Source organism: Takifugu flavidus, chromosome 20 (assembly GCF_003711565.1).
Source record: "Takifugu flavidus isolate HTHZ2018 chromosome 20, ASM371156v2, whole genome shotgun sequence".
In the NCBI taxonomy this organism is placed as follows: domain Eukaryota; kingdom Metazoa; phylum Chordata; class Actinopteri; order Tetraodontiformes; family Tetraodontidae; genus Takifugu; species Takifugu flavidus.
The window spans coordinates 4,317,184-4,344,834 of NC_079539.1; the positions used below are offsets into that span (position 1 = coordinate 4,317,184).

At 47.1% G+C, this 27,651-nt stretch overlaps 1 protein-coding gene across 3 annotated transcripts; it reads right to left on the bottom strand.

Annotated features, from left to right (window-relative positions):
• Positions 1-7,976: 7,976 nt before the first annotated feature.
• Positions 7,977-23,794, bottom strand: olfm1b (olfactomedin 1b). Of its 3 annotated transcripts, none has more exons than XM_057018542.1 (6): positions 23,247-23,794; positions 18,193-18,342; positions 17,380-17,535; positions 15,246-15,465; positions 11,697-11,803; positions 7,977-10,197 (listed from the first exon to the last, which is right to left on the bottom strand). In XM_057018542.1, exons 1-6 carry the CDS (start codon positions 23,310-23,312, stop codon positions 9,523-9,525), a joined length of 1,374 nt encoding a protein of 457 aa, XP_056874522.1. In that variant the 5' UTR covers positions 23,313-23,794; the 3' UTR covers positions 7,977-9,522. The 3 variants fall into 3 exon arrangements, with proteins under 3 accessions (XP_056874522.1, XP_056874521.1, XP_056874523.1); XM_057018541.1 differs by lacking the exon at positions 23,247-23,794 and adding an exon at positions 19,154-19,691; XM_057018543.1 differs by lacking the exons at positions 7,977-10,197; positions 11,697-11,803; positions 15,246-15,465 and adding an exon at positions 15,780-16,225 and having other exon boundaries at positions 23,247-23,756.
• Between the last annotated feature and the right edge of the window lie 3,857 nt (positions 23,795-27,651).

The window sequence follows — 27,651 nt, forward strand, 5'->3', positions numbered from 1 at the left end:
CTGAGGTCTGGAAACACAGATAATCCCTTGGTCAGCTCGTCTTTGTTGGCGCCGCTCTGCCTGTCCTACCGTTATTATGAGGTTTATGGTGAACACGGTTTTTGAGGTATTTCCAGGTCAGTGCTACCTCAGAAATGAATGCTGATGAAACTAATTGATTATTTGTTTCTGTCACTGATAAATCAAGAATCTATAACTCACAACAATTGAATCATGGGTTCAGCTGAAATTATGGTTGCTTTTTGTGAGCTAGCAGTGTGTGTGTGTGTGTGTGGGGGGGGGGGTGAGGGTTGAGGGTTTCAGAATCTGTAGCAAAACTTAAATTTAACCCATAAAATATTTGTCAACAACCTTTTGTCAACAACCTTATATCAAAGATGGCTGATTTCACCACAGAGAAGGCGTCTCGCTTTACACCACTGCATCCGACACTTTACATTGGACTTGGTGATGTATGGCTTAGACGCAGCTGCTCGGCCATGGAAACCCATTCCATGAAGCTTTCTGCGTACTGTACGTGGGCTAATTTGAAGGTCACATGAAGTTTGGCGCTCTGTAGCAACTGACTGTGACCCCTCTCTGTCAGTTTTCGTGGCCGACCTCTTCGTGGCTGAGATGCTGTTGTTCCCAAACTCTTCCATTTTCTTATAATAAAGCCGACAGATGACTTTGGAATATTAAGGAGCGAGGACATTTCACGGCTGGATTTGTTGCACAGGTGGCATCCTATGACAGTTCCACACTGGAAATCACTGAGCTTCTGAGAGCGGCGCATTCTTTCACAAATGTTTGTAGAAACAGTCTCCAGGCCTAAGTGCTTGATTTTACACACCTGAGGCCGGGCCAAGTGATTAGGACACCTGATTCTGATCATTCGGATGGGTGCTCAAATACTTTTGGCCATATAGAGTAGACAGTTATTACAGGGTCCAGCTTGGCTCCTTGAGCAGAATAGGTTCCAACTGTGAGTTCCCACTAAATTAGATCTATAAGTGACAATAATGTTGGGTGATTGCCTGAACACATGCCGTCAGAAAACAACAACACCCACCATTTTTACAAAGCTCTTAAAACACGGCTTATATTCATACATATGGAATTAGCAAAAACAACAGATGGATGTGCACAGCGGACTAAGCACTGCTCAAAGTTGATGCTGCAGAGGAAAATTCAATGCGGCTGAAGACACAGGGTGATATTTCAACATTTCTGCACAGCTGCAAGGCGCCATACGGCAAATCGGATTTTCCACTTATCAACGCTCTTGAGCGTCCTGCGCACACGGTGTTGCTGTCAGTCAGCTAACGTGACTAGCGTCCCGACCGGCGCTGCAAATGCTCAGGAAAAATAGGTTTTAAGAGGAGACAACAGGTGGGGAAACACATGCAAAAAGAATTCAGAACGATCCTTAAATAAAGGCGATATCAGAGTTAGAATGTCGGAGGTGGCAGCCTCAAAGTTGGCCAGCTCCCACCACAAACCCTAATGGTACCGTTGTGCTACAGTGTCATAAAGTAAAGAGCATTCTCTCCTCATGAATATGCACGTTGCTTTCACAGAAGGTCTCCTGTCAGGACCCCCAGGGACACCCCAGGCATCGGTCCAAGGATAGATCACGTCACACCGATGCAGTTCTGTCATTATTCACTCCCATATATGGAAGTGGAATTACTTATACGGATGCACCGATGGCCTTTCTAATGAAGTAATAAAGTTTGGCCACTAACCCTTGGCTGAATATTCAAGGGTTAGGGCCAGAACTTTATGTAGAAAAGACCCCAGCACGTGGTGACATTGCAGGGTTCAGGGAAGCTGACAACAACTCCTGTCAGCTGTTCTGGAACACTGCAGAGCCCCCGAGCTAAAATGGACAATAAGTTCTGGAAGGTTGAAGGTCAGAAAGTAACGGATGCAAATGTAGAAATGCTAATAAGAAACATTACTGAATACTTTAATAGCACTGTGATGGCTCAGGATTGACATTTAAAAAAAGGAGTCCAAAAGGGTCTGTGTAAGATCTGTGTAAGGGTGATATTCCTAAACTAGGTGTCCTTTTACAATGTATAATTGGGGTACTTTTACAGCACTTTGGGCAGACTCTAATAAGTGACAAAGTTACTATAACTCATAAAAGTGAACGTTTTTTAAGGGCGCCAGGTCACCTTATTAGCTGTCTGGACGGTTGGACCACGGAATTAGAATGAGGAATACCACGGCTGGCCTGCCAGGGAGGCTACTGAGGATCACCGAGAATGCTGGGAAAGTTGAACAGGGAGCGAAGAGAGATAAATGGAGATAAAAAGGAGACGGGAGTAGACGCAGATAGCCGCGGTCCGGAGGTAATGCAGTATGTGTGTGTGTGTGTGTGTGTGTGCGTGTGTGTGTGTGTGTGTGTGTGTGTGTGTGTGTGTGTGTGTTGGGAGGGAGAAAAACATGAAAACAGTTAAGGAGAAATGAGAAAGAGTGCACAGAAATGGAAAAGGAGAGTAAGGCATTGTGGAAGGGCCGACTGGAGCGCTCCCCCGTTGTATGCGCCAGATGGTGTTCATTGATTATTCATTGCATGCGATGGATGTCACTGTCACCGCACACAGCTCGGCTCTATTCTGCTCTCTGCCTCAGTGCACCTGGGAGCGCAGACGAGCGCGTGGGCGTGCACGGGCACGCGTGCACCGGCTGGAGGGAGGCGAGGAGGGGGGCTATGATATAGGACGATGAGTGATGCGGGGCTTAGAGGCTATGTGTTCAGAACACACTGTGGACACAGGCGTGCACAAATATACAGACATGTCCCAATTTATGCATGTATGTAGAGGGATCAGAGGGATTTAGGCTGGAATGGGAAATTGGTTTAGGATTAGTCACCACAATCATTCAATGGTGACCCACGTTCCGACGTCGTATTTGTCGTAAACCTGCATGGCTTCGTAGTCATATCTGTGCGGTGATTCTGGGCACAAAATAAAGCTTTAACATGCATTGTTTGACATCTAAAGGTGACACCACGCACTTGCACGACGCGGAGTTCCAACGGCGAGCTCCATCCCGACTCCTCCATTGATCTCGACCGAGCTGTTCCACTCCCTTTCTCTGCCTGATGGGTTTCGCAATTGCTCTGTCGTTCCCAATTTGCATCGTCGATGACTGAAGCGTCGACGCGGGCAGATAAAAGGTGGCGGGGGAGTCAGTGAATCGCGTTACTCGACCGAGACGTAACACAATTAATATTCTGAGGGGAGGTGGGGCAAGGAAGAACCAAGCGGGGTGTTTAGCCATGCCATGTAACCATTGGAGTGCGCATCAGAACTTGGCCATGTGATTGAGGTGGGGAAGTTGAGCACATAGTTATAAGATGGGGGGGGGTATTGGCATTGATCGGATTGCATCTAATGCAGTTCTCTATGCTGCTGCAGAGACTCGTAGGTGTCAAGTGAAAGTCAGTAATCAGGCCGTGGTGACAGGGATCTAAAAGAGCTGGCCGGAGCGCGGAATTAATTTCCTGACTGAAGCAATTTGGCAACGTGTCATTCCGCCGGCACAGGTGGCAGTGATGCACCGGCATCCTCGTTCCCAGTCTCAGAGCTAGCGGGAAAAAAAAGGAAAAACCATGACAATGTAGAGGTCTCTATTCATGTCGGCATGAAGGGATTTAAAAAATACGATTCTCTCTGCCATTGTTCTTTTTTTAAACTCAGCCCTGTGATTCCAATCACCCACATCGTTTGGATTCCATCCGCTGGTTCCATTCCAGGTGAGCAACTGAGACTGAATTATTCATTGTACCCACTGCAGCCCGTCCTCCAATCATCTGGATACCGGGATTAGAAATGCCTGTACCGAATTAAAACCCACAGGTCGCCGCTCACGTGCTCCTCCGGATGACTCCTGCATGTAAGATTAGTGCAAAAAGATCCCAATACCAGGAACAAGGAAGCAGAGACGGAGAAATGGAGCTCACAATCAACACCCCTCCCCCCGACAGTGAAAAGCACGTATCATTAAAACCAGGCCGGTAAAAACAGGCTGGTCCCTGCTCTGTGCTGGTTGGCCAGTGTCCCTGATGGAAATACTAGCAGAAGTCAAACATGGACCAGCGTGTGAAATCTCCTGCGTGCACAGATGGCCTGCATTTTGTCACCACAGCTTGTCAGTAATACATACCGACACAGGGAGATGGGTAGTAGTGGAGATTTTCTTACCGTTTTCTAAGCTGATGATCAAAAAGTGTCTCCGGATGCTCCGAGGCTTTGCGTCGTGATGTAGCCTTTCTGTCTATTAATATAATGGCTTTGATCATTTCAACAGCTGGAAAACCAAGGAAGAAGGTCTCGTTGAAGGACTCATCAACTGACCTTCAGGCACAAAGGATATAGAATGATTTGGGGTCAGGGACACAGACGGCAGAGGTCAGGGCTGAAAGCTCCAGTGGATGGCAGCGTAATAGCCGCGCACGACACCGGCGGCAGGAAACATTCCCGCTCCTCTGCTATGCAACTTTGTTGCTGGATAATTCATGAAGGCGATCTCCAACTCAGAGTGAAAAAATCCAGATTGAGTTGCAGGGGCAGTCGGAGCTGAGCCGCAGCCACCACGAGGAAGTGGATCAAGCGGGACATGTAAGTGTTTACAGCGCTCACGCTGTAGCGTAGAGCCGCAGCCGTAATTGAAACCGACACACCAAGAATGTCAGAGGGGTGCAATAAGCTTTGCTTTGGCTTTTAATTGAGCCGTAATTAAAATTAACGGTTTTATCGCTGTTGTTCTCGTCACCTGCTTCTTTATTGCGCTAATTCCTGTGCCATTACCTCCGTTTCCGCTGCTCTTCTGGGTCATTTTAGCGCCGCGCTCAGGCGCCTCACCATGTTGCAACCAAAGAGACATTTTCAGGAGCGATACAGTTGGAAGAGAAAGGTCGATATCTGGCTCTGGTTTGCATCTGCTCTCATGTTTCAATGTGTTTTCCTCCACGTCTGACCTTTTGTCTTCTCTACAGACTGATAATTCTCTGTCCGGATGCCGGCTGGGAGAATGGCGTTAACATCCTGAGCGGAGGGAACAGGACAGTCGAGCCTCACTTAATTGACTCCCTGTCTTGTTTTGGATTCACACTTGCATTCAGCTGAGCGTGTGTGAGAGACAAAGTTGTTCCTTTTTTGGTTCTGAAGAGCAGGTACGTGCTGCCCCTGCCACTGAGCATCAGGGATCCTCCTACAGGGTCAAGGTCTTGTCTTTCATTAATTTCATGACTTTCGGCGGCTGATAGAAATGAAAGGAGCCAGCCTAAGGAAAGGTTTTAAAGGTTATTTTTACAAAAATATAATTCAAAAAAATGACCTTTGCTCGGTTTCCTGTGTAGATTTTGATCATTTTCAAAGGTGCCTGCAAATATTTGCATGCAAAAGTGCTGTAAAATGAGCCAGAAAAAAGCCAGAAGAGAAACGCTGCTGAATGATGCCTTCCGTTGCCTGTGATGACCGATCAATGGCTGCCTCATTCCAGCCAAATATGGCTGCAAAACAGGAGGAGAAGATCAACTCTGAGTTGTGTTAATCCCAAATGCACCATTGATCTGAACTGATTCTCATTTGTGCTTCATGCTCTGCGACAGTGAGCAAAGAGGGGATGAGCGAGGTAAATGAAACACGTTTTGATTAATGCCACATGAGAAAAGACAGAAAACTCTCAACTATAATGACTTTGCATAAAATACGTCTAAACCATCAAAAGTTATGATAATGGAGGTTTTCTTTCAGCTCTTTTTTTTTTTAAATTACCATCAGTTTCCTGAATGTGACCTCTAACAAAGGTCTTTTAGAACAGTGCAGAGGTTCTGCTCTGTTAGGAGTTCTTTTCTGGAGGGACTTTTCCTCATTTCATGAGAACACTAAAGCTGTTCACAGTGTGATTGCGACTCGCATATAATTAGATTCTGTTCAGGATTATTAATAGAAAGGATTTAACACCCAATTGTAGCGTGATCATGACTGCGATCTCTGTTTTCCACTCAAAAATCCTACGAAACATTAAAATATACATTCCAATTTGCCTGTGCCGTGTGCAGACGGTCCGCCAGTTTACACAGCAATCTTTTTGTTTCATTTTGGGATGGGGAGATTTCATCCCCTTTATTTGTATGGAAAACTATTAAAAATATCTTTGAGACAAACAGGAAATTGAGGCATTATAATAGGACATTTGTCCGATGTGTCCACCCAACTGCAGAAATAACTGGTTCCAACCATCTACTGTGATACTAAGGATTGCCCCACATAACCTCCCCTACTGTTTAAGGTCAAGAATAAGGTATAGTTGTCATCATATCTTCTAAGTTCTTTAGGCACAGATGTTGTACAGAATGAACCACTTGTGCATGTAAGTCAGCTCCTGGTTATTATCCTGGTTGCATATATGATTCACAGGACTGGAGGTCCTGATTATAAACCCGCGGCAAAAACCACTGGGATCGTCTCTGTCTTGGAGGACCGTTTTAATAGCACAGATTCTCCTTTGCTTTTGACTTCTACAACATTAATCACCACATCTGCATGTTGCCAGGCCTGGCCCCACTGGGATTTTTAACTCCTCTTGTGTCCGATTTAGCGAAGCGCGAAGAAAAATTGGAGCGAGGGAGAAATCTTCAGTTGTCGCGTGAACCTCTCCACCCACTTTTTGGAAGACCGAGAAGGAGGCTGCACGAATGAAACATGCATGGGGCAGACAGATTCAGTCAGCTTTGGCAGCACTTTGAAGCCGCTGATTCATATGAAGTCAGCAGTCGTGACAGCGTGGCATCAAATTTCGGAGAGCGATGTAAAGCGCGAGAAGCAGCGCTAATCAAAATTTGCAAACTCCTCATGTTGGCACACATAAACACGCTTTCTATTACTGGAGTGTGGTTTTGTTCTTGTACATGGGGGAGGATTCACCGACAGGCCCAGGTGAGGTCAAACCTATCACTTTGTCCTTTATTCCCAGAAGCACCGCTGCAGTAACCCTGACATTTATTGGGCAAGTTTTACGCAGGGTAATCAGCCCAGCACTCTGGTTTTTAAGTGGGAAGTAAACATGGCATTAGTGGCAAAAATAGAAATAGTTTCAGGTTCACAGGCTGTCTGAGGCGGCAGCAAGGTGAACTGGAACCAGAGGCGACGTCTCTGGAAAACCACTGAAATATGCAAATACATTCATGTGCTGACTGACAGCGTCTGCCAAATGTTCTCTCTCCGCCTCCTTCCCAAACTCTATCTCAAATCTTTCCAGGGTGGCAACGGAGCTCGCGTGGAGCCAGCACGAGGGGGGTGAAAATAGAAGCAATCATTTATTCATCGATTGAAACATCAGAGGACATTGAGGCAGTGCGGGCAGCCATGAAGAGCAAGGAAAGGAAGGGAGAGGGGAGACAAACAGATGGTGGAGTGATGTGCAACAGGAGAAAATCAGACACTCCCAGATTTGACATCGCATCAGTCTAATAGCACCAATGTCAAGAGATGGGAAGATAACAGATCCAAGCAGCCTGTTTCAATTATATATCTGTCAGACATTGACAGGCAGTTAAAAGGGAAAAGTGTAGTAACCAACGCAACCATTTTATCCAGAGAGGTGACATAATGAGAAAATGTCAAAAAGCCCAGTGTGTAAGATTTAGCTGCAGCTAGCAGTGAAAATACAGATTAGACCTACTAAACATCACGTCGTAAACCCATTAAAGTGTCTGAGAAGCTCTCGAGACAGCATCCTTATTCTTAGTCTGCAGATTAGTAGTTGTTGCCATATTTAGAAGATTATAAGCTGCAAAAAGATGCTAATATATAACATCTTCACAAAAGATCTGTTCATATTTCAGTCTAAAAGCCCAACATGGTGGAGCAACATGTCAAAAACCTATTTGAAAAAATGGTTTACACCAAAAACACAAGGCCTGGTGTGTTGAGATTATAAACCACCTTCATGTTTCATTTATCAACCACGAATGATTAAAAATTATAAACACTGGACCTTTAATTTGGAAATCTTGAAGTACATTAACGTTGCTGAGCAGTTAGTAAAACAACGAAATAAAGCTTCAGAAAAAAAAAACGAAGAAAAAATACAAACCAGAGATTCTATTTCCGAATCACTGTCACATATTTCGTAAGCCGACGGTCCAGAGTGGCAGATTTCTTAGTTTTATTGACATTAACTATCTCAGATACGACACACGTCCAGCAAAGAGCAACAAAAAAGAAAACGGTGAAATCTTTTTGTCCCTTTGAGAGGGGGTACACACTCAACATCATCCTCAGCCAGGATGATCCTCAAAGAGGAAACATTCCCTTCTACAAGCTCCGCGATGGGAATCAGGTTCCCGGGATACAAGATTTGATACATTCTGTTATTTTATTTTTTTCCTTCGGAGAGATGTGAGCTCGATAGATTCCTCCTACGCAGTCCAAATAAACACAGTGGCAAACAGTACGGATACAAGAACATCTGAAAAGCAAAGTGGCTCTAAAGAAAACGGAATAACCTAAAGAGCTAAAGGCAAAGAAGCGGGTAAAAGGAACGCCAATCCCACAGGTATTCCACCTTGTGCCCCCTCCTCCCCTCCTAGTTTGTCTATTATCTTACAGCAACAACATTCAGAAGAGCAGACCGGAGTGATAGAAAACACTCATGCAAAGAAAGCCTTTGTCACACATAAGTCACAAACACGGGAATAAAATCATCTCCATGACAACGCTGTCAACAGTCAGTGCCTTCAGGTCTTTTCTCAGATATTGTTATTATTACTCTACAGATTTTATTAGTTTCTTTTTTTTTTTCACTGAATTGCTACGATATCTGATCAAAACAATATGACAGACTTTGACCATTAGGATATGGAGTCTTCTGACCAGACCAGCCTCCCACCTTTCTGTCTGTCCACAGGAGCAGGGGATCCGGTAGTTATTATTGGCAACAGTCTTCGTCCCGGGACCACCCCCACCCCGCTGAGTAAAAGAAAGGGTCGGCTGGGAGGATTTCTGCAGAAGAACTCGAGAACGAGCTTAGATTGATATTCCATTACATACATACATTTATATATATATATGAATAAAAAAGCTGTGATTTTTTTTTTGGCATGTGTTCTTATTGTTTCATCTTTTATACAAGTCGAATTTTACAATCATGTTCTCCGAAGACAAAAATTAAAGAGTTTCAGTCTTGACACAAACGATGGCAGCTATCAAAATAAAGTCACCTATGAGTATTAAATTTGCTTTATGTACAAAACAGCTTTGCCCTCTTTGATTTCTGTGGTATAAACTGATAAAGTTTCTATTTTCTTCAACAAATTGGAATGAAACCCTTTAATTTTCATATCCCCCCCTCATTTGTTTGCACATTCAATCCACTTTGCATTCACGGTTGAGGCAGTCAGTTAGTTATTTGATATTCTTTGTTCTTCTTCCTCTCTTTTTTCTTTCACAGATATATTTTGTATATAATGATCTCTACAAAGACAATACGTGTTTAGGGAGCTAATCCGACATCTTGGAGTTACAGTTCCTCCGAGCGGATGACGTGGAACAGCGTGACGTTGTATAGAACCTGGTGGCCATTGTTCCATGCGTAGAGGGCGCGGTCGCGGGGGTTGTAGTCCAGCATGGAGATGTGCGAGTACTTGTTCTGGAAGGAAATGTCGATGTACTCATAGGTGGAGGAGTTGGTCGAGTAGGCGTAGTAAACCTTGGTGCCCCCGGAGTAGCCGTTGGTCACATAGAGCGTTCCACAAATCATGAAAGACTCCCCGGCGCTCCTTTTGGGGTGGTTGGTGGTCCAGCTCTTGATGATCTGCAGCGTGTTGGGGTTCAGCTTGCTGATGACGATATTGCCGGCATTCTGGTTGGTGCCATAGACGGCCCACAGGCCCCCCTCATCCACCATGAGGTCAATGTCAGAATGGCCTCCCCAGGAGTAGTGGTAGGCGTTGTTGAAGCCGGCGTAATCCAGTTGACGGGACTTGCTGATGGAGGAGGTGCGGAAGTCGAACTTGATGATGATGTGGCTCTGGAACTTGTTGAAGTAAATGGAGCCGTTGTAGACCACCTGACCCGTCCCCGACCACGGGTGGGGCAGCCGGTGGGAGGTGAAGTTGTCTGAAGTCATAAAGTCGTGCATCGACTTGTACTCCCGCACGAAGCGGTTGTTGTGGTAACCATCCATGTACCACACCTTAAAACAATCACAAACAAGAAACGTTAGGACGGCACAAACCGCCGTTGCTCCCCAGCGTGTATCTGGATTCATGCAGATCACACGCTGAGGAAATCAAACCAGGCTGTCAATAAGCAACCCAATTAAGATAAGTACTGAGGCTTCAACTGGAAGGGATGAAGCTGCGCTCGCACATGCTCAGAATGACAACTGCGGGATGGGATGGGCTGAACCCCGCAGGGACGATGCCCATCAATTCACATAAAAGGCCCGTCTTAACGGCTTTGGCCCAGCTTCCTGCTGACCCCCACGGTTCTGAGTGGAGGGCTCTTATTCCAGTACTGCAAAAGACTCAAACACTTCCTCAGTCTCAGCGGGAAACGCACCACCTGAAGCCCTTCCTGTACTCGCTTCCAGGTGCTGCAGTTGACTTAAAAAATGATCTAAGGTAAGGGGAAAAAACTAAGCGGACCTGTCTGCTCACGCCAATTATGCTCCATCTTCTTTTTACGCGCACTTTGATACACACTTTCATGTTTTCTACTCAAAAAAAGTCCTTTCCACAAAAGGAAGCCCTTACGGATCCCCCAATATCATCCTAGTCAGCAGAACACCTCCCTGCTGCTGATTATCTTTAAAATCATACACAGTATACAGGTGTTAGCAACTAGCTGACAACAGAAACATCCACACACGCTCGACTGTGTCCTGCTGATTTTCCTCTTATGAACGTTTCTCATAAAGTAGAAGCAGCATGTCTGCCGTCAGACAACAAATAGCAGCGCCAGCTTGTCCACTGCGAGGGTTCCAGTGAAAACACAGATATATCTGATACTTTATTTTATTGTTTAGCTGTTTATTGAGCCGACAGAAGCGCCTATCTGCCTGGGCTCGCACTAGCGGCAGCAATTTCATTTTCCACCCAGACTGAATAAATCAAATCTGAGCAGTTTTACAATTACATATTCTTGTCTTTGTTTTTGTTTTTTTTTGGGGGGGGGGCGATGAGTAATCGCCATTAGTTTGCTATAGCTAGGCTACCAACAAAGTGGGCAACCTCAATCAAATTCAATGGGCTCCTGAATCATCGTCTGCCGTAACCGTGCTCCCAAAGCAAGTGCTGCTGGTTCGTCAGCAGTTTGCATTTTAATCAGGGACCACATTACGGTCCCCGAATGACCCGAGCAATCTCTGATCCGTGTTATGAAAGGCTGGTTGCCCGCACAACAAAGTAGAAACCTTGAGCTCATCATTTTCTGCATTTTAGCGGGTTTTCTTTCTTCAGGTGACAGCAAAGGCAAGCAGAGGTGACATCACACTTTTGCTGACCACCTCAACACCTCCCGCAGACCTGCGCTCAATGCACATGCGACTGCGGATACCATGATTCCAAGATATATTGTTTAAAACCTCAGGTAGACTGACATTTGACACTGTTACATCAGAAATTTGATCCCTGTGCTTTCGAAAGTCCCGACTACTGGTCAGATATCCGCGCCACTCAGCTCCGCACGTACCCGCGTATCGCCTTCCGGCGCCAGAGGGTCGGTCATCCAGGAGCCGAACCTGGATCCAGACGTCTTGATGGTTATGGGGTCGCTGATGCCCGTCAGTTTGCCACATGCTGGAAGGAAAGAAGTGAGACAGGAAGATCTAGAGCAACGCCCGTTTGGGTATTACAATGATTGCAAGCTCAAATCTCACATCAAGCTCAAATCAAGTCTGTAAGACGAGAACGTCGATGTCCAACTCGGTGCTAAATAATGTGTAAGAGATGCTTAATATTCCTTTCGCACATGCTAATGTTGTACTCTGTGAGGAAACAAGGGGGGCTGTGTGTACCCAGCTCCTGTGTGCTGCTTGTAAGCAGACATGGCGTTAATTAGTGTTGACTGAGGTGCGAATGCCACATTGACAAAAGAAACTCCGCTCTCCTCGGCTCCCGCGGCCGAGGCCTGCTCGGATGGATCGGCCGTCTCTAATGAGCACCAACGTGAGTTATTTTTCAACATCAGAGCACATCCACTCACGCAGAAATAGTCCGTTTTTCAGGCGAGGGTTTGGCAAGACAAATGTTAATTAGGTGGACTTGACGATTTAATTTTATCCGCTGAGCATAACAACACGCACGGAGATGCTAATTTAAGGAGCCGCATGGTGGCGAGGCCCTCGTTTCAAGCGTTCCAAGGGCAGTAAACCATTTATACCCTCACCATTTCATGCGGCTCGCTCCAAACTATGCGCCCATTCCATTTCTCCCCATGAAAAGCGCTTCTCTGTGCGCATTCTTGGGCGTCTGAATGAGCAGCATATGCCGCGGCTGCGGGTTATGTGTGGGCTTCGCACCTCAGAGGCGGCAGAAAGACAAACACATGGTCACGCAAGCAGCAGCCATCACCGGTGGGGGTGGAGTCCCTTATGTAACCCACAGTGGGATTAGAGACGACTGGCTATTTTTTTCCTCCTTTCTCTAATCATGTCTCTATGTTGAGATGGCGCTACTACAACTGCGGGATGTTGGGGGGGCGCTGTTGATGGAGCTGCCCTCTGGAGATGCACACGGGGTCTAATCCCCTTTTGGCCTGATTCTGGCCGGGGGGGAGAAGCCGAGCAAAGCGACAGTCAGACCTGATGGGAGCTGGAATTGATAGAGACGAAACGCAATAGTTGCTATTCCGACGTGAGGAATTTGATTCAGAGCACATGTGGAAGTTCGTTCGGGAATTCTTCTCTCTCCAACCACCGGAACCAGAACTGAGAGCCAATGAAAGCACCAACCGAAGATCCGGTTTTGCATTTTGTGATGATCTTTTATTGATGGCTCCCTAAATTGTCTGACCTCTTGAAGTCTAAACTGTCAGAAAATAAAAGGACTCTGTTTATTCTAAATGATTAAATGTCAAACGGTGTCTCACTCCTGTGACACCGCAGGAGATAAATGACGGCTGCTTCTGTCATTTTTCTGCACAGAAAATGGCATTTAGCATCCAGTTAAGGTCTTATCCTCCCCTTATTTGTTGAATTCAATTACTGGAATGTGTTATTTGTCAGAATGATGGTGTCAGATAGAAGCTGTAAAGTGAATTTTTTTATCCTTTCTTTGCTTTGGCATGAGTGACTGGATTTTTTTATCTAGTACTACGCCATTTCTTGCTAATAGGTGTCCATGAGCGACACTTCCGCAGACAAATTCTGGCTCCACGCCGCGTAAATCTTCCTCTCGCTTGTAAATTTATGAGTCAAACGCGCCGCGTGACAACAGGAGGTGTCGCGCAGGCAGTAGGTGCGCTGCGGTGACTTTGCTTTTCCATCCATCAGTATTTTTTTAAAGCAGAGAGGAGCATTTGCCTGAAGCTCCTTGTGCCATGTTGCCGGGGTGATTTATTTATTTGATTATTGCCCAGCGAGCTGGCACTGTCCCTGTGATCGATTGCAATCGATTGCAACTGCGTCCCGGCGGATGCGGGGCTCTTTCTTTCTCCTGTACCATACGCTTGAAGGACAGCTCTGCACAGGGGACAGTTACTTTATACCCCTCCTGGCTCAGTTTTTCCCCTCTTCTCGCATCATCTCCTTTTTCTGGTGCCCGATTGTCAAATTTTCCCCATTTTTGGACCCCTGCATTGCTGAGGTCCAGATGCAAATGGACCAGTGACCTTTTGCAGGTTCAATCTCAGTAAACGCCCGACGCTGGGTGAAGCATGAGCCCCCGTGCATGTGTTTGAAGATGAAGGGTAAAGACACCCCGCGTTGAGCCTGAGCCGGCTCCTCGTCGGCTACCTTGCCTTTATCCCCTCCAGAGGAATGTGTCCCGTGGTTCCCCATAATCTGATCACAGACGCAAGAGGAGGCCAGATCAGCGAACTCAAATGGGAGACGTGACAGATGACGGAGCAGCTACCCGAAGATTTCTCCAACTCGCATTGTGAAAAAGGCAAAACAGGGACACAATATACCCGCGATGTGTGGCCTCTCAGTGTCTGTGCTCCTGTAATGCGTCTTAGTCAGAGCGGTGTGGGTGTGCATCTATTTAGCACCGTGGGCTGCAGCAGAGGTGTGAAGCGTGATAAGTCCGTCAGCAGCACTTTTTTCCCCCCTCCGCTATGTTATCTGTGCTATTGGATATCTTCGCATCCGTCTCATTTATGACTACGAATGTGCTTATTATGACATCAGTGGTTTATTATTTTAAGCAAAAATGTGAAAACAAAAATCCAAAACCAAACCCTGGTAGCGGCCCGGGGCTACGTTATGTCTGGTTTGTTTAAAATAGAACGTGAAGATTTCAATTATTTACACTCTGTACTATCCACCAATAATAATCTATTTCTACTGGCAGGGAGACTGGGTATTTTCTTTAATGCTATTAGGAACAGTTATTATGTTATTACTGCTATTATGGGCCTAATTAATACATTTGTGGTTAGCAGTCGAAAGAAAATGTGGAAAAATATTGACCAAAGGGAAGATTTGCTTTCAAACCCAGATAATATCCACACCCAGAAGCCCAAATCTTGTTGGTTAAACTAACTTAGTTCCACTATGATTCACCGTTTGCACCAAATTCAGAGAAATTCCCGTGCTTTGTCAGTCAGGGATTCTAAACATTTAAACATTTCTTCTGGGTTTGCTGGCAAATATTTATTTAAGATTGTGTTACTGTGACACTGATGCCTTTAAGTAGGTGGAAGAAAATGATCTATTATAGGCTCATTTTGCCAGTCATGAATGTGACATTTACTACTCTAAATGATCAGTCAAACAGTTGGGGAACAATTAAATCCATATTTAATGACGTCGGGGTGTAAAATCCAGCGTCAGCGCCTCTTAAATGAGGCAAACGTGCACGTACGAGTGTGACTGGGAGATCTGGTGTGTGTTAGACTGCGTTTGCATCATGTTCCTGTCATGTTCTGGAGTGTGTGAGTAATGGTCATCTCCTCGGCCACAGCACATACGTCAGTGAGTGTGTGTGTGTGTGTGTGTGTGTGTGTGTGTGTGTGTGTGTGTGTGTGTGCATGCACGTGTTTGCAGCAAAGTGTGTGCCAACAACTTTCTGTGCCTACCTAATTTTTGCATGCACGCTCGGAGTCTCTCCTCAAGATTTGACACTCTGCTGTGGAGCTCCTCGTAGTCATAGGCCCCCATCTCCTCCTGAAGTTCGTTTAGAACTGACGTCAGATTCTGGACCTCCTCCTTAAACTGCAATACCAATTTGGCATCGGCCTTGTACTCCTCCAACACCGGTATCAACGGTCTAAGCTCCTCCATTTTCGCTTTTATGGCCTGAAAGGATTAGAATAAGCTCGGTTGAGTGTCATGCGCGACAAACGGAGACTGTCCATGAACGAAAAGTGGGGGTGGGGAGGGGGGTGAAAGTAAAAAAAAAAAATGAAAAGGAAAGAAAAACACCTCTCTGAGCCTGACTACACTGACTGCATCCTGCCACCTAGAGCCCTCTTCATGTCCGAGTGTCCCTGTGTGTGTGTGTGTGTGTTCTTGTCAGTGAGGGTGTGCGTCTGAGTCAGCCAAACCGGACCGACACTTTTCCCATGAGCGGAGCGGGTCGTTTTTCAAAAGCAAGCCCTCGTCACACCGACAACAATTGGGAAAGCTCTTTATTGGTCATCGTTTAAAATGCAACATCGTATTAAGGGTTACATGCTTGTACATGTCACACACAACAAAGTGTCTCGAATTTTCACGTCTATAGTTGTACGCAGAGATTTGTTGAGTAACCAAATATGCATAGACAAAAGCCAAAGGAAAATAAAAAGGAATAACAGCAATAATAATAAGAAGAAGAATGTATCTTTTGGGGGGAAAAAGCTTTTAGATGAAAAACTTTGACAGCAGTAACATGCAGGAAGAGATCAGTGGTGGGGAAGAAGGGGGTTCTTAGTCTTAATGGTGCTTAATGGTGCTAAAGGTAAAGTAACTGTTTGACGCCCAAAACACTCTCAGTACTGTGGCCCAGTTCAGGGGAATCTGGAAATGACCTGCCTCTTCTTCCCTGTGGCTCTCTTTACATGTCTTAAAGTTAGCCCTGCAAGCAAGAAAACGACAGACTGTTGACAGGGGCTGGAGCTCGCTAACCTAGCTGAAAGACACACAGAGAATCGCACGCACACGCTCAGCACGTCACGGGAAAGTTGCGAGCATGCGGTGGATGCACGAGGGGGACATGCATGAGAGATGTGAGCGTGTTTGCTGTGGCAGGTTATGATGAATAATGTCCAAAATCTCAGTGTGTAAAATTTAGCGGCCCTAAAGGTGAGAACTGAATAGCAATAAATCAACAGTGGCTTCGGTGGGGGAATGGATTTTCCTTAAACAAATGCCAAAGTATTTCCATATGTCTTTAGAAATCTGCAATGAAATATAGTTTGAAGGCTGCAGAAGTGGTAGATTACAGCTAATAATTAGTTTGTCTGAAAGATGCCAGAGCCACATCCTCAAATCGCCAAATGTCTTACTGGCCTCACCACAGTTGTCCCTTCAAACAAAGGTTCCAAATACAGACTTCACTCAGTTTATACATTTCAATCAAACCTGATCCAGCAAACTTGGATCTATTCCTCTTTGGGCTGTTTAATGTCATCCCTTACCCATGACATTACCTAATCCAGAGTTAGCTCAATGTTAACAATACAAAGACTCCTTAATTTAGGCTAACATTTGATACTGCTCTCGGTTCAGTTTTACGGTGGGGGCTTGGGGAAATCGACTCAGCCAGAAAGGAAGGAGCTCACTGAAAGCCTCTATAATGTCACAGTTATAGATTTTCCGCCTTGTGTATGATGCACTTTCCATTAGTGAGACCCTTAAAGCTCAGAGGCAAACATTACACATGTGATTTAGCTTTGTGTAGGTTAGCCATAGTAAAAACCCTTCGATTTGATTTGCCCCCCTCCCACACAAATGAGATCCACAATAACAGGCATGCCCATGTAAGCATAAATTATGCAATTTTAATCAAGCCTTCCACGTTGGAATTAGATTTCTTGCATTATAAAGATCTGTGTTGTTTCCTGCATGCATTATGAATGATTGTGTGTGTGATATGATTTACACAAACACACCTCCCACAGTTTAAACACGAGATGGACAAAGCTGCTTTATGGCGCACCACAAGGACGCACAGGATGGCGGTGGGGCGGGGGAGGGGGGTCAAGTGGCTCAATATCTGCCGCTCCGTACCTTGTATTGCTTGGCGATGTTCTGCTTGTGAGTCTCCTCCACCTGCCTGAACTTGGTCTCCAGCCCACGCAGCTGGACCTCCATCTTCTCCACATACTGCAGGTCCCTCTGGGTCCGCTGGTCCAGCACTTGAATGGACTGGGTCATGTTCTGGACCTGCGGAGATGGACGGAAGCGTCAGACAGGGTAACGAAAGGCGTCTCAGATATTCAGAGCCGTGGGTTTAAGAAGCACCCAGCAGCTGTTCGGTGCCTTGCTTTGGATTATTCTCCTCACAACTCTCCTCGCCGACCAGTCGGGGGTTTGGACACATGGCGAAAGCGCGGAACGCAAACTGTTAAGACATTTGTTTTTCCTCCGGGACCGTTACAATCCACAAACGCCACAAAGTTGGCACCTCCTCTATTTACGTCTTCATTAGGTGGCGGTGGATTTAACTGCCAGTCTGTGTGAATCACTGAGCTCCTCTACATCATCTGGTGATTATCCGTCTTTGGAGTGCTTAAATGAAGCCTCCGCTCCGAGCCTGTGGGTATTGAGTTGAGTTGCATCATTACTGTACATGTGTTGCTCTGGGTGAGCGCACCGCACAACAGAAACCGCGTGTAGCTGCCTCCCATGATGCCTGTTAAGTTTCCGGGGAGCTCATTAGAGCCTGATTGCCATTCTTGTCCAGTGTGCAGAGAGGTGAAGGGGAGCTCACAGATGTGGGTAAACCTTTATTTGCATGGGAAGTACTTGTTGGGGTACGGCAGCAGCATCCCCGGACTGCTGGGGTCAAAGGTTAAGAGGGTTTGTATTTCTTTTTTTTACCTTCTCTAACAACTGCCTCAGCTGTTTGGTGCGGGCGTCCCGTGAACACATGGACTGCTGGGGCGCCACGACGGTGCAGACACACCTTCCCTCGCTATCCTGGGCCGAGCTGTACACCTGCCATGATTCTTCTGGGTTTGCTGGCAACACCTGGAGAGAAGGAAGAAAAAGAGCGTGAAGCTGGGAGTCACGTCCTTTGCCGCCGTTTATCTATTACAGGTTTGTCACACGGACGCCACCAATCTCAGCACACATCAAATCGTGCCGGAAAACAGCAGGTCACAAAAATGCTGCTGATTTTTCTCCTTTTAGGAGATCTAAAAGGAGTCAGTCAGGTTCTCTGACCAGAAGATATGCTGGAGGGACAAAGAACACTCCCTCTGCCACTGCTTTAACATCTGACCAATAAAAGCGCTCATTAAAATATCACAAATTTAGATTTTTACCACTGATAAGCATCGTTCACCGTATCATTCCGCGCTTAGACTATCATCCTGGCCCCGAATCTAGGGGAATATGCTTGACAGGGAAACAAAGGAACGTTTCGTCCTCGTTCTACAGCAAAATCTCTGCGCGATTTTGCGCCTCTCGCATTCACACCCGCGGGAAAGCGGAAGAAACGGGGACCCCCCGCTGTTTCTGAGAAAAACGAGCTGGATCTGCCGCGGCAGTCTCCCAGTTTGGAGAAATTGATATGAATATAAGAATAAAAGAAAATAGTCCGGCAACTTTCCGCCCGCAGGATACTCTGGAGCAACATCAATCAAAGTGGAGATGAGCTGTGATGCCGCTCCAAGTCTTTAACCTTGCGTGCGCCTTGGACGCGCATCACAGAATTTCTCCTTTGCATTATGCATGCTTAAGCGCGTGTACGTGTTGCCTTTTCCTTTTACTTGCGCGTCAGAGCAACAGTCGGACATATAAGAGCCAAACAGACGCGGTGAATTACGCGGAACCTTACTCCGATACTCCGGTCTGGGTACCCTCCCTGCGCCGCCGTCAGCTTGGTCGTATTGAGCCCCACCAGAGAGGGGAGGGTCTGCGACATCCAGTTGGTGATCATCGCCATGGTGCTGAGCACGACGCCGATCTTCAGCAAAGGCACCGTCATCTTTGCGCTCTGCTCGGGACTTTAACTCAAGCCTTCTTCATTCTACAAACTCCGCGGAGAAACAAGGGAGACGGGTCGTGCTGCCCACAGAGGCTTGGTGTTTCACCCGGGACTCCGGCGCGGATGCGCGTTTTTTGGACATTTTCGACGGAAGCGCTGGCGGCGAACGAGTCGAACGCGCTGGAGGTGGATATGACGGGAGGGACGGGACGCAGGAAAAACTGGAAAACTTCATCCAGGTGAAGAAACAAATGCACAGTGGTAAGGAACGTCCTTTGAATAGCTCCTCTCCCTACGATGTCCCGCACACTGCTGCCTCTCCGATCCACCGTTACTATTTCGTTCACGCCCGAAGGTCCGCCTCCTGCCTTAGTGCTCTCTGTGATTAAGTGCCACAGACTTCACGCACACGCAGGCACACACAACAGAGAGGGAGGTTGAGTGAGAGAGCGAGGGGGGGTGGGGGTAGGCGGCTCCAAATGGTTGAGAGGAGAAGGTACTACAAATCTATCTATATCACCAGACGCAATGATGTCAGCCACATTTGGTTCCGCTCGTGCTGATATCTGGGATTGCGCCTGATTTGCCCCTAACTGCCCAACAAATGCTTTCCCATTGGAGGGAATGACAGTCAGGAACGGGACAATTTCGGCGCCGCGGTGTCTTTTGGACTGCGCGTCCCTTAAATGACTGATCCGACGTTTACGCGCGATAACGCTGATCTCTCCTTTAGACCAAGACGTAAATAATCTACACCCACGTCTCGAAATCATCCCATCGAGGCGGAAATGTTGCATTTCGATGAGGACCGTGCCATTTGGGTGCCAGATAAGATGAAAATGAGCTTTGGATTCGTGAGACTCTGGCGCCATCGTGTCGCCGACTTCGGAGTTGCTCAGCTCAGTGTCCGCGGATTTACCAGGCGGTGAATCGGAACACACCAGCAGAGCTGTTTGAAGAAACAAACGTCGGGCTTTAAAATCCAAACATATTTTGTTAGTGCGCTCGATGCAATAACATTCAGGGCACCAGAAATCAGCTCCTACCAGTTAAAGAAGAGAACGTTTCCATTGGACCGTCTAATACTGCAGCCTATGGGTTACACGGCAGCACTGCATGATGCATGAGGCCCCCGGAACAGCAGGAGTGGCTCCGCGTCCACAGCTATTTCTGTCAGCCTCCTAATGCAGTTTTCTGGTAACGCAGGAGTGGCTGAAGCCTGCAAAACGGCCGCGTGTCACTGGGGTCTGCTCAGTGGCGAGCCCGGACAGCACGTCCTCTTAGCTGTTAATGGACTCCGTTAGGTTTCCAAGTGTCACAGCAGGAATCCACTTTAGCTCAGTTTCAGAGGTGAAACACTGACTCCCCCAGATTCTTCACACGCACACATTAACATCCCACTAGCCCTGAAGGGGATGATTTGTAATTGTGCGGTGTTTAATAAGGCCGCTGCTTTAGACCCAGCAACCAATTCATGAACCACCAGTTAATGACATTAACAGCTTCCATCGACTTAATCAACAACAATCTCCAACATGCACTCTGTAACCTTTGTTACGGCAGTTTTGAAAAGTCTCATTGGATCTATATGTGAAATAATAAATCTTCCTCCTTTGCTCAGTGTGCCTTCAGTGTGGATACCAATACCAATTACGAGCAGATTTTAACAACAAATATGAGTCATTCGTTTTCCAGTCTGGGCCTATGAGAGCAATTTAATTATACTATTATACTAAAGAAAAAGGTACTATGCTTAATGTACTCCTATTAATGCCTGATCTGTCACCCACATTTGCACTAAGAGTCATTAAAGGCGGATCTGTGGCTGGACCATTGGTGCACGAGTCAAAACTCCTTGTTCGTACTCGTAAAGTGAGGAGAACTGATTAGTCCTGCCTGCGCTTGAGCTGTAAAAACCAGCTCTTTCCCATCCACTCCTCCCCTCGACCGTAGCTCTCCTCGGCTTCATCACCCGAGCAACTGTAGTGAATAATAAATAGAAGCAGCTACCAATCTGATCACAAATACTGCAGCTGGGCGGCAGCCCCTCTTCTTTCTTTCATAAAACCTGATTTATTTTCTTTGTAAGGCACTAAAACACATTTTATTTCCCAACTTCTCCTGAATAAACGGACAAAAACGCACCAAAAAAAGGAAAGTAAACTAACATCTTGAGGGGGTTGGTGCAGAAATTCTCCGTATTGCGGTTAAATGCACGGTGAGTTTGGTTTCCTGAGTCAAAGAGGCGCTTGTGCTGCTGCCATCTGCCCTGTCAGGTGTCTCAGAGATGCTCCAGGATGTGGGCCCGCGGCCACAGGGGCGGCCGAGAGGTGAGGACCAGATGCCACGCTGGTTGCTCACGATTCTCTGAGCGAACGCCATACAGCGGCCAGACTCTCCGGCAGAGGAGACGGGGAGTAAATGTGGGTGGAACCGAAGAGGCGAGTGCTCCACTAATCAGGCGTTTCCCCCTGCTCCGCTGTCCAGATGTTTTAGAAAGATAAAAAAGAGGCTCTGAGCTGGAGGAAGCTGTGTGAAGCTTTTGAAGCAAGGTGGTTAATGAGGTCATTAAGAGTGTCGTCAGTGTAAATACTGAAGTCAAGAGGGGCGGGTGCCCCCCCCCATCAGGACTCTGATTCCTGTTGCACAAGGTTACAGCAGGGGTGGGATGGAGTCAGCCTGTCAGAGGATGTGGTATTTCTGCTCTGCTGGAAGAGAGCAGACGGGAAAGGCTGCGCACTCGTATCGACTTACCTTCAAACGGAGGACAAGTGCGCCCTCGGAGCCATCAGAGCAAACACCGCCGCTGTAGCCTCGGGCCGTGACCCCGCGCCCAGGAGCGCCTGTCCTGAAACCCAAACTGGACAGCACTCCCTCTCGGTCCCATCCCTCCCTCTCTTGCTGACGTGGCCTTCCATCAATCAGTGCAAACAGCCCTGTTATTTGATTCTGCTGGCAGGTTTGTGCACCCCGAAGAGCTCAGGCTCCAGCTCCTGCCTCCGCCTGCACTTGACATTGTCATAAACGCGTTCGAGGCTGTAACTTGGATCAGGTATCAAACCGAAGACGTTTTAAAACACCAACTATGAAACCGTCCCTGCTCCCAGCCTGCTGACATTCCTCAGAATTGTACTGAAAATCAATGGGGGAAGGGGGGTATTAACCTACTTCCAACAGTTAGAGCGTGTGTTACTCAGATGCCACCACATTACGGATGCACGAAAGAAACTGATTAATTTATTGATGGGGCCAGAGTTGGGTTTTTTTTCCAGATGACAAAGCAAACTTAATAAAATATGTCTCTGTTTTTCTTCAATGAAGTCATCACTGGTGGCAGGGTGGACTCAGTTCTCCCTCTCGCCTCCCCATCTATGTTCCTCGTTTTTGTGCGAATTTAAGGCAGCAGCAAACATATCTGGCCTTTAGGGAGCAAAAAGTAGTTGTAGTAGCGTCACGGAGGCCACTCATTGTGGCCCAAACTTGGGTGTATTTATCTTGCACTGCTCTTTTTCCCCCTCTCCTCCTTCGCACACATCAGTGTGGTCATTGAGCATGCTCCACATTCCCACCGCATCTGAATGTGGAGCCCGATTCAAGCGCATCCTTCAACAATGGCCTTTTCCGCCCAGAGCCGCATCACAGCTGACAGATTGTGCATCACATCCAGCCAATAATTCGGCCCGATTCGGGCAGCAGCCTCGGCGGAGGAAGACGCTTAATGGGGCTTTCTGCCGGATCCCTCCTCGCCCGACAAGCACAATGCGTTCACATCATGTAATTCCATCCCTTAATCTCTTTAGACGGGGTAGAGGGCTAATTCAGCGGGGTACCCCGGTTATAATCTCTGAGCGGATCTGAAGCAGATTAGACCCGTCACATTTCAATAGAGGTAAAGATTTTTTTTTTTTTTTGAAGAAACGAACAAACAAACAAAAAAACCTACTTGAGTGAGTTCTGTGCCCATGAAGATGAGGAGAATGAGAGTCAGGAGCTTGCTCGCAGGCTGCATCTCTTGCCTCCGGTGTGTGCGGACCAGCGCTCTCACATGCAGATCCAGTCCCCTATGCGTCCCCCCGCGCAGCAGTCGCCTCCCCTCGGTTCGCGGTGCCTCGATCTTCTCGCTGTTATTACGATCACCAGAACCACTGGTTTCCTCAGCAGCCCATCAGCAGCAGAGATGCGCGTTTCAGGGAATCTTCTCTGTGCATATTGGAGCTGGTCGCTCGCTGCCTCTCCCCTCTCTGCTCCTCGCCGCCGCGCTTATTTATCGCTGCGACGGACCGAGCAGGACATCAGGCTCAAGACACGCAAACAGCCGTCCCGTCCAATGCACGCGCGTGAACCCGCACCGTGGTGTTACCAAAACTTTACCTGCCCCCCCTCGAGCTGCTGTAGATGCTCTCGACAGAAAATAAATGAGGCTGTCACGGACGGCGCTGGAAGCGGAAGTTGCGTTGCGCGCAGAGGGAGATTTAAACGTCTGCGGGCGCGCAAGTGGGAGACGCTTCTGTCAGACAGGAGCGGCAGGTTTCCTTCAACATGCACCGAGTTGGCAGTTTTAGGGGAGTGGGGGACCCATGAATGTGCAGGATTTATTTATTGATGAGTCAGCATCGAATAATAAAACACCATCAGCGCATCCAATTAACAACAGGTGAGCAGCAAAGGTGCAGCCTGTGGACGTCTAAAGGGTCCAATCTTCAATACCAAAGTCCTTAAATCTGTGTCCAATTCATGTAATGATTATACAGTTATGTTTGAAGGTAACTTTTTCTTATCACCCGCATCCTTAACTTAGTTTTGCATGGCTGAATCATCAGAACTGACTAATCCATTCGACCCATGGCAGAAAACGGTGCCACGGAGACACACGTGCTCATCATCACACACAGGAGCTCAGTGGGACTTGGAATGTGAGGAAACTGTGCCGGACATTTGGCTGAGCAGACACTGCTGCTATCCAAGGTTGGCTCCAATGGACGGGTATAGCCCCGGAGCTGCTGGTGCGCTCTGAATACCTTTGGATTCCAAACATAAGAAGTCGTTTTAAAGGTGGAACGATCTGTTTAAGAGAAGGCGTCAAATGTTGCAACTGAAATTCCTCCAGTATTAAACACCCGGCAGCAGAATCGGAAAATTCCAGGCCTTGTTTTGGAGCTTCGCAGCTTGAACTCCGGTTTACATTAGAATTGAAGTCAAATAGCTGTTCATTTCCCCCGATTATGAGCTTCTGCAATGCCGCCGTCAGCTTTTTTTGATGGTTTTGGAGCTGGAGAGGTGGAACAAATGACAACATCAACCATCCAAGCTCATCAGCATGTTTCCAGACCCAGAATAAATCAAAACACTCGCTCATGTGCCTGCAGGGGCCCCAGAGGTGTGTGAATATTGAATATTTACAGCATCTGTGTGAACAGGGAGTTTTTGTACTAATTAAGAGGTGAAATGATTCAAAAGCAGTTCATTATCTGGGTGCCTGTAGTCATGACAACACTCTCAGGTCAGTAACAATAATAAAAGACTTGCTTTGTCTTGTGTTTCCTGAATTGTAGATGCTAGAGTCCTCCACAAAGGTGTGTGTTTCTGCCTCTAACTGAGGCCCATTTATGAGGCAGAGGGAATAAATTTGGCGTATAATGAAAGTAGAACGCTCCAGATCAGAGACAAGAACATTTGTTTGGCGGCAGGAGCTCGTCCCTGCATGGCGGCCCTCAGCCCACACACGGGACAGCAGGAGCCGCGTCTCACCGGCCAATATCAAGGTTTGCCGCGGAAGCATGGGCGGATCCCGCCTAGCGCAGCAGATTCTCTAATCGCGCCTGATGAAATGTGCTGTGATTAGGAGCTGCGGAGGGGAGGAAGGTTGTCTTTGGGTGTTTGCTGGAGGCTTTGTGGACGACAGAAGACACGAAATGCACAGCAGGTTCTGGCACGCCGCCGTTTTTTTTAGGGGCGCAGGAAGAAAATCTAATAAATGTGACAGTTTTAATTATTCGGTTGTCGTGAGTATCAAGGTCGCGCCAGACGGCGTGGAAGGGGGCGGTGATGAAAACAGTCACAGCTGCAACAAGGAAGTGATGGAACGCCGCTGCGGTTCGGCCAAATTTGGATTCGGATGAAAAGGCCACTCAGACTGAGCGAAGCCTGCCGCCGGTTGTTTGATGGGGGCGTTGCCACCAGATAGTTCTCGGGATTTATTTCCTGCCGGACCAGTCGCGTTTGAATGGAGATGCAGGTGAAACATCCTCATTTGGAGGAGCTACTGTGTAAAAACACCCTCACCGACTCTCCTGCCAGCTCTTTTTACTTTGTAGGGGTTGGAGAATTAACTAAAAGGCCGACATTTGGCGCCCAAGCTTCACAAGTGAATGCACCACATCTGAAATGGATCCCGCTGATCCACCCAGTTAGACTTTGTGAGTCGTCTGTGCAAACACAGAGAGAAAATGAGCCCGGGTTTAAATTTGACTCCTAATAGAATCTGTGTCTTCCCGCTCAAGCGTGCAGCCATTACTTCCACTTTTCATCGCCCTCTCTGGATGCTCTCAATCAAGTGTGGAATCTATTAGGTCTCAGTAATGCTTTGTTCATTAGGTTTGCTGCAGACATGGTTTGAATGAGTCCAGGACCCGAACAGGTCTGCACTTAGAGAGGGTGATACGAAAGAATGGGATTTAATGGGTGCACATGTGTTCCTGAATCAATATTAATGCATTTGTTTATCACTCAGCACCGAGCCTTTAGACCACGGGAGGATAAAGAAGGATGCAGAAGGTAAAAGGAGCAGAGAATGTCAGAAGTGCAGCGTGTAAACAGCTGAGAGACACAACTTGATAGATTACTGCTGGACGCCAAAGAAAAGGCTGGATAACTTTAAATGGTTGTCATTGTTTCTGTATTTTACATGCTAGCTTGATTCATTTCAGCATCCAGACAAGCAAACACATTTTAAATCATATCGATTGCTCGCTGGCAGAGGAGTGGAACAGCTGCCGTATTTATGGCAGAAATGAATCCAAACTCTGTGACCAAACCTTTCAAGTGGAAGCTGAGGGCTGAAGACTTGGACCTGTGGATAAACCCCCACCACCAACAATGGCATCCCCCCCCCCCCATCCTGGCCCTACAGGCCACCCTACACCCAAGGGTGGAGGAGCCCACCAGTCTACTCTACCAACCTTTCACTGATGGAGCTCTGGGATGTGGTAAACGCACAGAAACAGCCCAGTTAATGAGTAAAGCAGCCACACTGGAGATCAACCCCCTGTGCAGCAGGTTTCTCATCATGCAGATTTCCTGTAATCATAGTGTTGATTGGCTTTACTTAAAATAAGAAATACATATGGATTTTAATCTAAAGTGAGCCACAAGATTGAGGAGGAGCAATTCCAAATACAAACAGGTGTAATTTAAACAAGAATCTAAACATCAGGGGGGGAACAAAAGTTGATGCTGGGAGAAATGCAACAACAAACAAATTGCTGTATTAAAAAGTAATTAAAATTGTTCCGTCTCAGCTACCAAACACAATCCGCCTTCGTGGTTTTGGGACACCCCTCCTGGCCCCTTCATAATTGAGCTCAAGCATTCCAGAAGGTTAAGTAAATCAAAGAAAGACGTAAAACACATAAACCCTAATCCCAGCAGGGGCATAGCAAAGCCTTAAAAGCCCAAAACACATAAAGGGAGCAACTATTAGCGTTTCTCCCCCAGGACACATTTATACATCTTATCCCTCACCTTGGAGCGTGGATGCATGCCCCCCCCTCCCCCCCTTCTCTCTACTAAAGGGCTAAAGTTGACAAATTACATCAAATGACAGAAGCATAACTAAAACAATAATGCCGTCATTTCATAGAATGCTCTGCGCATCCTCGCGCGTGTTCGCTCGTCATCGTTGACGGTTCAACAGACGTGGACCGAGGATGTTCCATGGTTATACCTCCTCAGACGGTTGTCTGGGATGCATCGTTGTCTCCTGTAACAGAGGTTTAACTGGGCCAACATGTGTGGGGGAGTCACAGAACAGCACCTCAGGGGCTGCTAACCATTTCTGTTAGCTAGCACTGGGGCATGACCAAAAAAAAAGAAATCTTTCAATCTGCCTCTGAATTATCCGTCACGTCTATTTAATTGAGCATCAGAGCTTCCAGTGTCAACGCTGGGCTCTGATCCTCCTCAGTCTGACTGTGTCATCATTCTCGGTGTTCTCAACATTGAGTCGGCTGCAGTGCTGCTTCGGTGTGTCGTCGCTGTGGTGGTGGTGGTGGTGGGGGGGGGGGGGGGGGGGGTTATGTCAGCGCAGTGCTCTGATTTATGTGTCTATGTGTGCGTGATGCACCATCGCT